The following is a 14684-nucleotide window of genomic DNA, read 5'->3' as shown; positions in this document are numbered from 1 at the left end:
ACATATATTAAAGTGCTTGCTTTAGGAATCAAAACATGAAAAGATTGATTTGTGGTTTTAAAAATCTTGGTTCAGAGAGTGAAAGAGTGGCAAGGTGGATGGACAATATAAATTTAAAGTTGTGAGCTCAAACACTTGATGATACAGAGATAATAATTAAGAATTTATAATACAGAATTACTTCAAGAGGAAACTGATACTAAAGAAACTAAGAAAGTTTGTTGTTATTTTTCAGATGGCATTTAAGATCCGTTCTTCCAAATACCGTCACATCTATGGCTCCATTCCAAAGAAAGAACTGTGTTACGAAAATGTTAAAATCACGAGAAACACCCACGACAGTAATTTCTGTGCCGTCAATCCCAAGTTCCTTGCTGTTGTCACAGAAACCGGTGGAGGTGGATCTTTTCTTTGCATTCCATTAAAATCAGTAAGTGACCTTTGACCTGGTTGCAATTTGAGTCATCAATGATTACATACTTTACAGTCAGGGACATATATATCTTAGTTATAAGAATTGAAGGTTAATTGTTGTACTATTATAATATTTTTTTTTCTCAGAGGGATTGGGTTTCCTCTAGGCAGGTTAATGACTGTTTTAAATAAAGAATGCCATTTGTTGATAATATTTTGGTAAAAACATAGAATCAATATTGAAGCTTAATGCTTGAAGTCAATGCTTTTTTAATCATGATAATGGATTTATTAAGGAAAATGCTACTTTGTAATGGTTTTTTCTTTACAAGATTCTGAATGCAGCATCAAACAACAGTTTGAACAAACTTGATTTTAAGAGCTTAAATTGTTCACCATACAAGTAATTACATTTTGTGCATTGTGATAAAGGGAGAAGTTTGTATTTTGTAGAGTGGTCGAGTGGACCCCAAGACGCCACACATCTGTGGACATGCTGGGGTGGTGCTGGATGTCAAATTCAACCCATTTAATGATAACATTATAGCCAGCTCATCAGAGGACTGTACAGTGAGTTACTGTTGTAATCATCTGTTTATACACAACATTTTTATACCCCTTGCTTGAAATGTTGAAAACATACATGTAGCTACATTATGCTAGTGCCCCCTCAATAATAATGTCTAATGACCTCCTATATATTTTGGTAGTCAATTAATTTTTGTGCTTAGTGGTGCCCCCCCCCCCCCCCCTTCTGAAAATGTTTGGCTGTGCCCCCCTAAACTGAAATTGCTTCCTGTTACAATGTATTTGTCAGTATATTTCAAAAATTGATACATGTATGATGCATATACTGCTGTTGATACTGAATGAGATGTTGCATGTTATATTTTTCTAATGCAAAGATTGACCCTTATACATTGTATGTGAACAATTTTAGAAATAATGAGAATTTGAGCCACCAAGATGTTGGATATGATCAATCAATTCTCAGTAACAGTGAAAATATTTCAGTCATGTTTCTACTGTCTTGTAGGTTAAATTATGGAGCATTCCAGAGGATGGTTTGAAGACAAACTTAACAGAATGGCTGGTGGATCTCCATGGCCACAAGAGGCGGGTGGGGTACATTGAGTGGCATCCTACAGCTGAAAATATACTGCTCAGTGCTGGCTTTGACTACAAGGTAACCAATCAGAGAGTTTATACAAGATAACCAATCAGAGAGCTTATACAAGGTAAACAATGAGAGAGCTTTATACAAGGTAACCAATCAGAGTGCTTTATACAAGGTTACCAATCGGAGAGCTAATATAAGGTAACCAATCAGAGAGCTTATACAAGGTAACTAATCAGAGAGCTTTATACAAGGTTACCAATCAGGGAGATAATAGAAGGTAACCAATCAGAGAGCTTATACAAGGTAACTAATCAGAGAGCTAATAGAAGGTAACCAATCAGAGAGCTAATACAAAGTAACTAATCAGAGAGCTTATACAAGGTAACTAATCAGAGAGCTAATACAAGGTAACTAATCAGAGTGCTAATACAAGGTAACCAATCAGAGAGCTTATACAAGGTAAACAATCAGAAAGCTTATACAAGGTAACCAATCAGAGAGCTAATGCAAAGTAACCAATCAGAGAGCTTTATACAAGGTAACCAATCAGAGAGCTAATAAAAGGTAACCAATCAGAGAGCTTGTACAAGGTAACCAATCAGAGAGCTTATACAAGGTAGCTAATCAGAGAGCTAATACAAGGTAACCAATCAGAGAGCTATAATACAAGGTAACCAGTCAGAGAGCTTATACAAGGTAACCAATCAGAGAGCTAATACAAGGTAATATAAGTAACCAATCAGAGAGCTAATACAAGGTAACCAATCAGAGAGCTAATATAAGGTAACTTATCAGAGAGCTTTCATAATGTAGCCCATCAGAGAGCATATACAAAGTAACCATGCATGCAGTCAGAGAACTTTTACATGGTAGTCAATCACAGAGTTGAATTCCCCTTCAACAGTTATTGCTAATATTAGGGCTAGGGTTGTGTATCATGATTGAAAAAGTTTAATGATTGATTTTGTGGATGAATAGTGTTGAGTAGCTATCACATATGAAATTTTACATTTTAATGAGGGCAAGAGTTTGTGGGTCTTTTCAAACCTTGAAAATAATACCAAAATTAAACACCCACAGAAATTGGTGACTTCACAGTAACTGGAAAGTCTTAAGAGTCCAAAACATGACTTTTCCAAAAATAAATAGATACACAAGATACCTCATGATGAGAATTTGACAAAGTACATTAAAGTCCTAGAGTTCAAACTAAACAAGATATACCAAATATAAGTAGATAAACAAGATTTCTCATTTGACCCAGTGCATTGAATTATTGATGTATGTTCCATGTTGAAGCTTTATAATGATGAATGGTTAATGAATATCAGTCATTTCTTAGGCTTTTATAATCAATGACAGTCCAGGAACATGCTTTCCTATGTCATTGAAATTTCCCTGGTTTTTGATGGATAAAGGGCCAAATTTTTGTTGCTGTGCATCAGGTTTATTTTTATGATTGAGTATTAGTTCAAAAAAGATGAAATATGCACAGTGAACTTTGAAATCTTTCCTGTCAATTAAGATTTTTTTTCAGTATGTTCCAATAACCACAAAACTAGACTTCATACACAAGTATTTATTCATTACAAGTTCAAAGTATAAGAATTTAGTTGTCAAGATATGTTTAAATTTCATCAGAATTTGTTACCTAAACTAATATTTAATTTAATTACTTAAAAACAGTTAAACCCTGTAACATAATGGAATACACACAAAGATATCTTCTTATTTAAATAGAGAATGAGAAAAATTACAGATTGCTCAAAAGTATTTTTGTGATGTTTATTTTTTAGCTCACCTGAGCTGAAAGCTCAAGTGAGCTTTTCTGATCACCCATTGTCCATCGTCCGTCTGTCTAGCTGTCTGTCCTTCCGTCCGTCTGTAAACTTTTCACATTTTCAACTTCTTCTCAAGAACCACTGGGCCAATTGTAACCAAACTTGGTACAGAGTTTACTTGGGTGAATGGGAGTTTAAATTGTTACAATAAAGGGCCAAATCCCCTTACAAGGGGAGATAATCAGGAAAAGACAAAAATATGGAGGGGTCATTAAAAAATCTTCTTCTCAAGAACCACTGGGCCAGAGAAGCTGAAACTTAAGTGGAAGCATTCTGGGATAGTGTAGATTCTAAATTGTTCAAATCATGACCCCCAGGGGTAAGGCGGGGCCACAATAGGGAATCCAAGTTTTACATTGAAATATATAGGAAAAATCTTTAATAATCTTCTTCTGAAGAACAACTAGGCCAGAAAAGCTGAAACTTATGTGGAAGCATTCTGGGATAGTGTAGATTCTTAATTGTTCAAATCATGACCCCCCTTGGGTAGGGCGGGGCCACAATAGGGAATCCAAGTTTTACATTGAAATATGTTAGAAAAATCTTTACAAATCTTCTTCTCAAGAACCACTAGGCCAGAAAAGCTGAAGCTTATGTGGAAGCATCCTGGAGTAGTGTAGATTCTAAATTATTCAAACCAGGACTCCAGGGGATAGGGCAGGTCCACAATAGGGAATCCAAGTTTTACATTGAAATATATAGGAAAAATCTTTAAAAATCAGAAGAAGATTTTTAAAGATTTTTCCTATATATTTCAATGTAAAACTTGGATTCCCTATTGTGGACCCGCCCTATCCCCGGCCAGAAAAGCTGAAGCTTATGTGGAAGCATCCTCTGGGAGTGTAGATTCTGAATTGTTCAAATCATGACTCCCGGGAGTAGGGTGGGGCCACAATAGGGAATCCCAAGTTTTACATTGAAATATGTTAGAAAAATCTTTAAAAATCTTCTTCTCAAGAACCACTGGGCCAGAAAAGTTGAAACTTATGTGGAAGCATCCTGGGGTAGTAAAGATTCTAAATTGTTCAAATCATGACCCCCGGGGGTTGGGCGGGGCCACAATAGGTATTACAAGGGGGAAATCTGGTAAAGAACAGCATTGCCAAAGCTACTCAGGTGAGCGATGTGGCCCATGGGCCTCTTGTTTTCATTATGGTACTCAGTATTAGCATATACAGTGTACAACATATAAGAAATTAAGATTGATATGTTAAATTACTTGTCATTTTAATTAATTTGAACTACTTGCTGCAACAGGAAACCTATATAATTATATAATAAATGGAGAAGTATACTATGACTGTAATGAATTAATGTAAAACTCCTGTACTTTGAAAATATATACTTTAAACATACTGACAACACTCAAGTAATTTTTTTTTGTAAATGAGTAATATACATCTTGTAGTTTGTCAAATTTTAGTGTGTTTTGTGGAATGTTGAACAAGCAGAGCCTGTGAACGTGATCAGTTGCCATGAGAACACGATTTTCTCCATGTCCTGGAACCAGGAAGGAAGTCTGTTCGCCACGTCCTGTAAAGACAAAAAGTTACGGGTCATTGACCCAAGAATGGCCCGGGTTGCAGCTGTAAGTACATGTATTTAATAATACTTTATTTTGACAATAATTCTGGGAAATGTGGGTCAATATGTCTTAGATCATGGTTTAATAATCTAACAGGTGATTTGTTAATTTGAGACATCAGTAAATTTGAATTTAAGAGATCAAGTTTTCATGTTCACATATCTTTAATGTGATGTAATCTAGCTTTCTCGTAAAACTAAGGAGACATTTATTGATTTAATCAATTATTGAACAAATTCAAATATATTCCATTCAGAGAATATAGTTTTGTTGACCACAAGTTTTTCTGTTACTTTAAATTTTCTATTAATTACATTAAATTTTCAAAATATTTCATTTATTATTCAGGAGACTCCTACTCTGGACAATCTCGGCTCGCGAGCATGGAAGGCTGTGTATCTCGGTGACTCAGGGCGAGTTTTCACGTCCTACCACAGCAGATATTGTGACAGAGAAATCGCTGTGTGGGACATTGTAAGTTTATCAGAGAACTGATTTTAGATATTTATATGAAATTTATTACTCCAAAACCAGAAATATTCATTGGGTATTTTGTTTATTTCATTGTTAACAATTATCAACAAATTGAAATAAATCCTATACAAAATTTTTATATGACTATATATTGAATATGGTTACTTTCGAAACAACAAAATTTACAATGCCCATGAAACCTTTATAGAGCTCAAATTAATGCAGTAGTATTTCTCAGAGGACAGTATTATTGCACCTGTAAAATGTGAATATTTTACTATAATTAGTCATTACAAAAAAAAAAAATATCACCCGTATTGAACAGATCTGTCAATAACTTTGTTATTAATTTGAAATTCATGAATGAATTATAGATGATATGTTTTCCATAGCCATTTCATTTTTAATTGATCCACCATATATTTTTTTGTCATGTCACATTTAGCAGTAAAATATTTCACTGAAATGAAAGGGAAACAACTCTAGGGAAGCTTGGTACACAACCTCAGTACAGTATGGATAGGATCAGCATATTCAATGTTACTTAATTCATACATGATTAATACATACTTCATACATATAGAAGATAAAAATATTAAGCCTACCACATTAGCATAAGATTTGCTCATATTCATGTGTATTTTACAATAAGTTTTGATAAGTTTTTGTAATGGATACTTTTATAAATACATGTAAGGGTATTTTGTAATAAAGCATTGCATATATTTCTTTTGTGACAGAAAAACTTATCTTGTCCTATGAGGACAGAGGGAATGGATAACTCCAGTAGTATAATCCTGCCCTACTACGACCAAGACACCAAAATCATGTACCTCGCAGGCAAAGTATGTACAACTTACCAAAATTATGTACCTAGCAGGCAGAGTATGTACAACTTACCAAAATTATGTAACTAGCAGGCAAAGTATGTACAACTTACCAAAATTATGTAACTATAGCAGGCAAAGTATGTACACATTAGAATCAACAATGTATTATTTTCTTGATGCATTCCAAAATCATTGTACCTAGAACAGACAGAGAATGAACACTGAATTGTGTTCATGATAAAGGCAAACCCCTATATTTCTATATGTTAGGAATGCTAAAAAAATGAGATGTAAGGGTTTGAGATACGTAAGAGTTTAATTGAGATATATAGGAGTTTGAGATATCTAAGAATTTGAGACATCTAAGAGTTTAAGATATCTAAAGGTTTCATGTGTCTCAGAGTTTCAAACATCATAAAGTTTGAATTATTAAAGTGTTTGTGATATCAAAGCTTGAGAAATTAAGAGCTTACAGGGTTCGAAAGGACCAATAAAAATTTTGGAAAAACAATATGAATAAATTACCGATCTCTGATTCTCGACAACTTTTACTGGAAAACCCTGCGTGTATTTTTAGATTTCTAGCTTTTGGCGGGTAGTTATACGCAATGCCAGGTCAATTCAGTGATTAATTTTTTGACTGATCGATATGAAGTATAATGTTTTAGCGATCATGATTTAGTATGACACTTTTAAGAAAGATGTTGGACGTTTTGGATGTAATGTAAAGACCAAAAAAAAAACCGAGATCGGGAACACGATCGTACTTGCTGATTGCGAGATTTCAATGAATCAGTGGAATAATATATTTCACGTAAATACTTTGTTTATTACCAAAAATTATATGTATATTAATTGTCACGTTAAATTAATGTTAAAAACCATTGATGTTTCTTTTTTTCTTTTTTTTTTTTGACTGACTAATAAAATCGCGTGCGGACTAGTAAAAGTGATGAAGCACTAGTACGGCTGGACTAAAGCCTTAAAAAGTTAGTGGCGAACCCTGGCTTATTATTTAAGAGTTTGAGAAATCTTAGATTTGTACATGCATTCATGAATAAGAACAGGAAAGCTGAATCACTTGATATTTGAGGTATACATGTACATTTCAACAGTATTTCATTTTCATGTTCTAAATTTATTTTTTAAACATTTAATTTCTACATTTCTTTTGTAAATTTTGAGAGACATTTTTCATTGTTTTACAGGGGGATAGCAATATTCGTTACTTTGAGATAGACGATGAGGACCCATACACACATTATCTCAACTCTTTCATCACATCTTTTCCCCAAAGAGGATTTGGTAAGCCCTTAATACTTAACCTAATGCTATGTATATGCACTTTGATATTACATGTACATATTAGAAATAGAGATATAAAGATTTTTAGATCAGTTAAAGTCAGAGTATGGCAGTTATTAGGATTTCAATATTGTTCCCTTTTTTCCTTCTAACCAAGTTTCATCCTGTCAGAGTTCATTACAACCGTAACTGTAATTTACATATTTTTCATGAAATGAAATATATGGAGATAACAAACAGTATTCAAGCTCAAAAGTCCATTAAACATTGCAAAATAAGAGCAGAGCAAACACTGACCTCTAAAACTTCAGAGGTGGGATCAGGTGCCATGGAGGAATGAGTACACTGATGAAAATATGTGTTTTATTTATTTGTAGGTGTGATGCCAAAGCGAGGCTGTAACACAGAGAAGTGTGAAGTAATGAGGTTCTACAAGCTCCACGCCTCAAAGAACCTCATAGAGCCTTTATCCATGATTGTACCTAGAAAGGTAAATACCGTATATACTCGCCTATAAGTCGGTTTTTTTGGAGTTAAACTTTGGTCCAAAACTCTTTATCTGACTTATACGCGAGTTATAAAATGATTGGTATTTTAGTGGGTTAGTCCCTCTAAAGTAAGCCTAAAAAATACAACCGACTTATAGGCGGACTGACTTATAGGCGAGTATATACGGTATAGATGTAATTATAACTGTGTACCTACAGAGAACCTCACAGAACCTCTATCCATGATTGTACCTAGAAAGGTAAATATAGATATAATTATAACTGTGTACCTACAGAGAACCTCACAGAACCTCTATCCATGATTGTACCTAGAAAGGTAAATATTCTTTAAAGTCAAGTTGATGGGCCGGGATCATCAGACGTAATGAGACACATTGTCAAGTTAAAATCTACAGATTCTGAATAAGAAATTTCTGCAAAAAAAAAAAATGGATTTCAAAAAACAGTTTTGAGAATACTTGGTTGAAATAAAGTCATCAGATGTTCATGGTGTGAATAAAATAAGTTAATTTAATTTTTTTGAATGCATATAAAGTAAAAAAAAATACTGTAAACGCATTACATTTGGTTGTGTATCCTGTTTAGCACCTCTGACAGAAAGCATCTTCAGCTAAAACAAATACATCGCTAAATAGCTTGTGCATATATTTGGTATGTCTAGTCCATTCAGAAATGTGCTAAATCAAATCTACTAATCTGTTAAAAATCAATTTCCACCAAATATCATATGCATACATGTAATAAATTTAGAGTTCTATGATTATTTTTTTAGGTATGTATTGTAAGAAACAAGTTCTTTTTCTTGTAACAATTTTTATTTTTGTTACAGTCCTCTGTTTTCCATGAAGACATTTATCCCCCCACAGCTAGTCTTATTCCCTCCCTATCAGCTGATGAGTGGATCTCAGGACAGACCCGGGGACCCATACTTATGTCTATGCTGGTAAGTCTAAGGGGTGCATCTGCTGGTAAGTCTCAGGGGTGGATCTGCTGGTAGGTCTGAGGGGTGGATCTGTTTATAAGTCTTGGCGTGGATCTGTTTATAAGTCTCAGGGGTGGATCTGTTTATAAGACTTAGGGGCGGATCTGTTTATAAGTCTCAGGGGTGGATCTCTGAACAGAATTGAGAATCACACAGTCATGTAAGTCTCAGGTGGTGAATCTGCTGGCAAGGTTTAGATGGTGGATCTGCTGGTAATTTGCCACAGGGGTAGACCTGATGATAAATCTCAGGGGTGGATCTGCTGGTTAGTCTCAGGGGTGGATCTGCTGGTAGGTCTGAGGGGTGGATCTGTTTATAAGTTGGGTGTGGATCTGTTTATAAGTCTCAGGGGTGGATCTCTGAACAGACTTGAGAATCACACATGTAAGTCTTAGGTGGTGAATCTGCTGGCAAGGTTTAGATGGTGGATCTGCTGGTAATTTGCCTCAGGGGTAGATCTAATGATAAATCTCAGGGGTGGATCTGCTGAACACAGTGGTGTGAAAGTTTTGATCTGTATTCTCTCTTTCTTGAATAAGCTAACATGCACTGACTTAAGTATACATAGTATGTATCAGATTCTTGTATTTGTTTATGATTTTGCAGGATGGACATGTAACAAACTCACCCAAAGTAACCACAGCCAAAGCAGCCCAGAACAAGGTATCTAGTGATAGAATGGTGAAAGACACCTTAAATTATTATCTGCATCAGAGAAATACCATACAGACATAACCATACTGTTTGCTGTGAAGATTAATCAACTGTTACAGTATACATAATTTATCTGTGTTTCAGTGATATGAATTTTTATTGATTTCTTTGTCTTGAGAAAAGGAAAATAGTCTCTTAAATTTGATTATTCCTCTTTCATTATTTTACATTTACTAAAACTTAATTGTAAATCATTTTGAATAACAAAGCCAGCCCCTCTGTTGCCTATCTTTGATAGTAGATTATGACTCCATTGTCAATGGTCTGAACTAAATGATGAATATAGGTATACAAATCAAAACATGAGCAGTTTTGAAAAAGCCAAGGACTGTAATTCATAGTTTTCTTTTAGTAAAGGAAATGTACACTTTTTATCCTTTTTCCCCCCATTTTCCAGGACAGCAGTTTATCTCAGGCTCCGACCATCACAACATACAAAGCAGTAAACAGGCCCCGCCCAGAGGGGAGTGTCTCCACTCAGCCCTACGCAGGAGAAACTGCTGGTGTGACAAATCACAGGAATATCCCAGCTTCACTGCGGAACATCAAACAGCTCAGCACCAATGAGGAATTTGTCTCAATCAAGTAATTTGCATAAAAATAATGTACAAAATTCAAATTATTTTTATGCCCCCGGATCGAAAGATCCCAGGGGTATATTGTTTTTGTCCTGTCTGTCTGTTTTTCTGTTTGTCTGTCTGTTTGTTGTCAACTTTAACCTTGCCCATAACTTTTGATTGGTTGGAGCTATGACTTTCATATTTCACATGTGTATTCTTTGTGACAAGGCCTTCCTTTGGATACCAACAACTTTGACCTTTTGACTTTGACCTTGGAGTTTGACCTACTTTTGAAAAACTTTTATTTGTCCATAACTTTTGAACAGTTGCTGCTTGGGGTTTCAAACTTCACATGTGTATTCCTTGTGACAAGACCTTGCTCTGGATATTAACCTTTTTGACCCTTTGATCTTGACCTAGGAGTTTGACCTACTTTTGAAAAACTTTAACCTTGGCCATAACTTTTGAATAGTTGGAGCTAGGGCTTTCATACTTCACATATGTAATCCTTGTGACAAGACCTTTTTTAGGATACCAACCACTTTGGCCTTTTGACCTTGACCTAGGAGTTTGACCCTCTTTTGAAAAACTTTAACCTTGGCCATAACTTTTGAATGGTTGATGCTAGAGATTTCATACTTCACATATGTCATCCTTGTGACATCACCTTCCTTTGGATACAAACCACTTTGATCCTTTGACCTTGCCATAGGAGTTTGACCTACTTTCGTAAAACTTAACCTTGGTCATAACTTTTGAATGGTTGGTGCTAGGGCTTTCATACTTCACATATGTAATCCTTGTGACAAGACAAGTGGATACCAACCACTTTGACCTTGACCTTGATGTTTTAGTTACTTTTAAAAAACTTTAACCTACGCCATAACTTTTGAACAGTTGCAGCTAGGTCTTTCAAATTTCACAGGTATATTCCTCGAGACAAGACCTTTCTTTGGGTACCAACATTTTTTATCTTTTGGCCTGGATTTTGACTTGCATTTGAGAAACTTTAACCTTCACCATTAGCTGCCATATGGGGGTATTTGTGTTTTACAAACATATCTTGTTGCTCTTAAAAATTTCTCTCAGGCAGCAGAGTTTTGCTTTTACATTAAGTAAAGTTTATGTAAGCATTATATTATGTAAATCACCTTATTTTTGTGACCCCTTATTTTCACAAAATGGTTATTTGGTATTTAGAAGTGAAACTTAAATCTTCACAATTTTTTGAAATTCACACATAAAATCTTTGATAAAACAAATTTAGGAAAGAGTGAAAATTTGGCGATCAGATGATCTCATGTTGATATGCCCCCCCCCCCCCCCCCCCAAATAAATTGGCAAATAAAAAGTGATTTACAGTACTTTTAGCTTAAGGATATGCAAGTACAGTAAAACATGCTTAATAGCAAAGACACTTATAATGAACTGATGCTTACAGCAAAGTGATTTCCATTCCCTGTGGATTTATAATATATTGTAAACTTAAAAGATATAACAAATTATGTTCATAGTGAAACAGAAACGTCCGTCCCTGGCACTTTGTTATACACGTTTTACTGTATATATTTTCTCTTACAGTGATAATAAGCCCAATGGCGTGGACTCTGCAGATTCTATCAGTCCCCCAGAACAAAGCACCATTAAGAAAGTCTGGTCCCCAACCTCACCTAAAGCTACCACTAATGGCTTCTCTGGAGGAGAGAGTGATGTAAGTTATCTCCCCTTTTTAGTGGAACTCTTCAGTCAGTGTTAGGAAGCATGATAAGATGTGGTGGGCTCAGACAATGGAACAGTGTCTTTACCGTGTTGTTAACAGGAATGTTGTATCATAGTGTATTGAATATACTGTTATGTTAGCCAAGAATACATAAGTATACAGTCAATCCTTATTATGTCAAAATCAGTGGGACAGAGAAATAATTTAAAAGCTTAGATATCCAGGGGTTGAGGTTAAAGTGGTTGGGACTTCCAACTTACTTTGAAATATCCAGTGGTGTATAAATGTTGGAGAAACTTATAAGTTCACAAGTACTGTAAATGACAAAGAAATAATGTAATGTGTGTCATTCAGAGGTTTGAATTCATAAGAGAATATATTGATGGTATACGAAAACAGTTCATGTGATTTGGAAATTGAATTTAGCTGAGATCAGTTATTATCAGCACAATACTATTATTAGACAGTTAGGTTAGATGCACAAAGAAGGTCTTAAAAAGAAATCTATTTTTCAGTTAAGTGAGATGAATCGTAGGCATTTAACCTTAAATGTACTATCTTGATCTGAAATCTGGACTTGATAAGATGGATAATAAATTATTTTTATTTAAAAACCAAATACCCGTTATTCAGTGCATTATTTCATTCAGTACATACTAATGTGCACATTTATAATTATTATTATTTAATGCATGTATGCATATTTGACAAGCAAAAAATGTAAATGCATGCATCTACAATGATAAGGGGTAACAGAATACAGGAAATTCTAACATATGAATATATATACACAGATGTACCAGTGCCGATTTGGCCGAGATTTTTTTGAAGCATACCTGATTAAGCGGGACGTCCAGAATGCAACCGCAGATGGTTGTCATAGAAACAATAGTAGTCATGTGAGTTCGGGCTTCATGGCTTAAACCTAAAAAAAAATATATTCTAAACGATATATATGTTTGGAACTCAAAAAATGATATATTTGCCCCAAGAACTGCTCAGATTGTTTGAAAAGAGGGGAAATCAAAGTTCAACTTGAATTAAGATTGATTTAACAGCTGTTGAAGAAAAAAAAATCAAGACATTTGGAAGAGGACATGAAAAATGGACAGGGCAGTTACTGGGGCAAAATTAAAAAAAATTAAATGTCTGCGCATTGATCTAACATTGCAAGAGTCTTTAAAGATAAAAACTATACAGAACTCAATCAAAGGGCAATAAATTAATTGTAGAAAAACCAAATTACAAAATAAATGTTTTTAATATCTAAAATAAAACCTGGTTTTTGTTGCTATCTATTGCATTAATTATTTCTGGTGACCCAGAAAAAAAAATATGTGTAGCATACTACCCTGCCAGTTCTACTTAATTAGAGCCAACTAACTTCTGTGCTGACTTTGTGGAATTACGTAGATTAAAATTTCCATTCTATTCTAAGCTGCATATATATCTAAATAACCAATGCTGTGTATTATAGCAATTAGTAAATTCTACTTCTAAATTGTTTTCTAACATAAAAAATGTATTTAAATACTCTTATTTAGTTTTTCTTTTCTGATATACATGTATCAATGATTAAGACTGTCATATTAAAAGAATGATGCATAAACATTTATAAAAGCTAGATGACTTACTACTTACTTGGATTTTTAAATTAATGAAAATTAGTTTTCAATTTTTCATTCAATTTTCTGCAAATCAGAAATACTATATTTTAAAGGGAAAAAATGCAATTAAAAATCACTATATGATAATTTGCTTTAAATATTTGCAAAACACGATGCTTTAGTAAACCATTTTAATTTGAGCTGGAGGTATAGTGAACTCACCCATGTATTGTAATGTGATTTATGTTTTTATACTGAATGTAGTAGCAATTCCATCTATGTGAATAATTTTGTTATTTTCAGCACTTTTGATACATTTATAAATATTCCATTATTTATGTATTAATTTATATGATTTAGTAAATGTTTCTTTAATCCTTCCTGTGTTTCTATTCTATTGGGGAAATCCTGGATGTTTTCTTTGCAAATATTTTCGCTCACTTCACACCCATTATAAAGTAAATAAATTCATGACATGTATAAAGTTAAAGAAACTTCATTTTGAAAATGAAACATAATTTAATTTTTGTCATTTGTTGTCTGGTAAAGAGAGTAATGCCATATTCTTTTGTTCAACTGACAAAATCTCCCCCCCCCCCCAAAAATCTTCCCTGATTTAATCGATCAAATCTTTATTATTGTTACTAAACAAATATGATTATCCCCCACCAAACCATCCAAAAAAGTCCAATTCTGAAATATAAAGACACCTGGCAGGGTTTCCCCATTTCAGATATTTATTTATAGTACATGTATCACAATTGAGTAACTTAGCAATATAGCATTAATATTGTATTTGTGATAGTATTTAGAAATATCATGACCTCGAATTCACTTCAATATTATGTAAATGTCATCACCTGATTTTGATATGAGTTTTGTGAATGTGTAGATTTGATGTTAGTTAGCATTTGTTGAAATAGCTATATAAAAACTGACATTTATTTTATCTCTTTTCCAGGATGATATAAACAAAACTATCTCTAATCAAAGTACTGAAAGTACTGGGAAGCACTAAGCAAT

The 14684-nt window shown here is 34.0% G+C and overlaps 1 protein-coding gene across 2 annotated transcripts in view; it reads left to right on the top strand.

Moving 5' to 3' along the window:
- Positions 1-235: 235 nt before the first annotated feature.
- Positions 236-14684, top strand: part of LOC133199039 (coronin-2B-like) — a 29344-nt gene continuing 14895 nt past the window's right edge. For both annotated transcript variants that reach the window (XM_061334926.1, XM_061334925.1), the window contains exons 1-12: positions 236-430; positions 868-984; positions 1451-1600; positions 4799-4963; positions 5309-5434; positions 6175-6279; positions 7473-7569; positions 7947-8059; positions 8908-9021; positions 9667-9723; positions 10172-10359; positions 11916-12045. In XM_061334926.1, the coding sequence (XP_061190910.1) occupies positions 236-430; positions 868-984; positions 1451-1600; positions 4799-4963; positions 5309-5434; positions 6175-6279; positions 7473-7569; positions 7947-8059; positions 8908-9021; positions 9667-9723; positions 10172-10359; positions 11916-12045 (1557 nt within the window). The remainder of the gene's footprint in view (positions 431-867; positions 985-1450; positions 1601-4798; positions 4964-5308; positions 5435-6174; positions 6280-7472; positions 7570-7946; positions 8060-8907; positions 9022-9666; positions 9724-10171; positions 10360-11915; positions 12046-14684) is intronic.

Source organism: Saccostrea echinata, unplaced genomic scaffold (assembly GCF_033153115.1).
Source record: "Saccostrea echinata isolate AGI-Se365-2 ecotype Australia unplaced genomic scaffold, CSIRO_AGI_Sech_v1 ptg000033l, whole genome shotgun sequence".
Taxonomy (NCBI): Eukaryota; Metazoa; Mollusca; class Bivalvia; order Ostreida; family Ostreidae; genus Saccostrea; species Saccostrea echinata.
The sequence above is the reverse complement of the archived record's forward strand: the minus strand, read 5'-3'. Positions and strand labels throughout refer to the sequence as shown.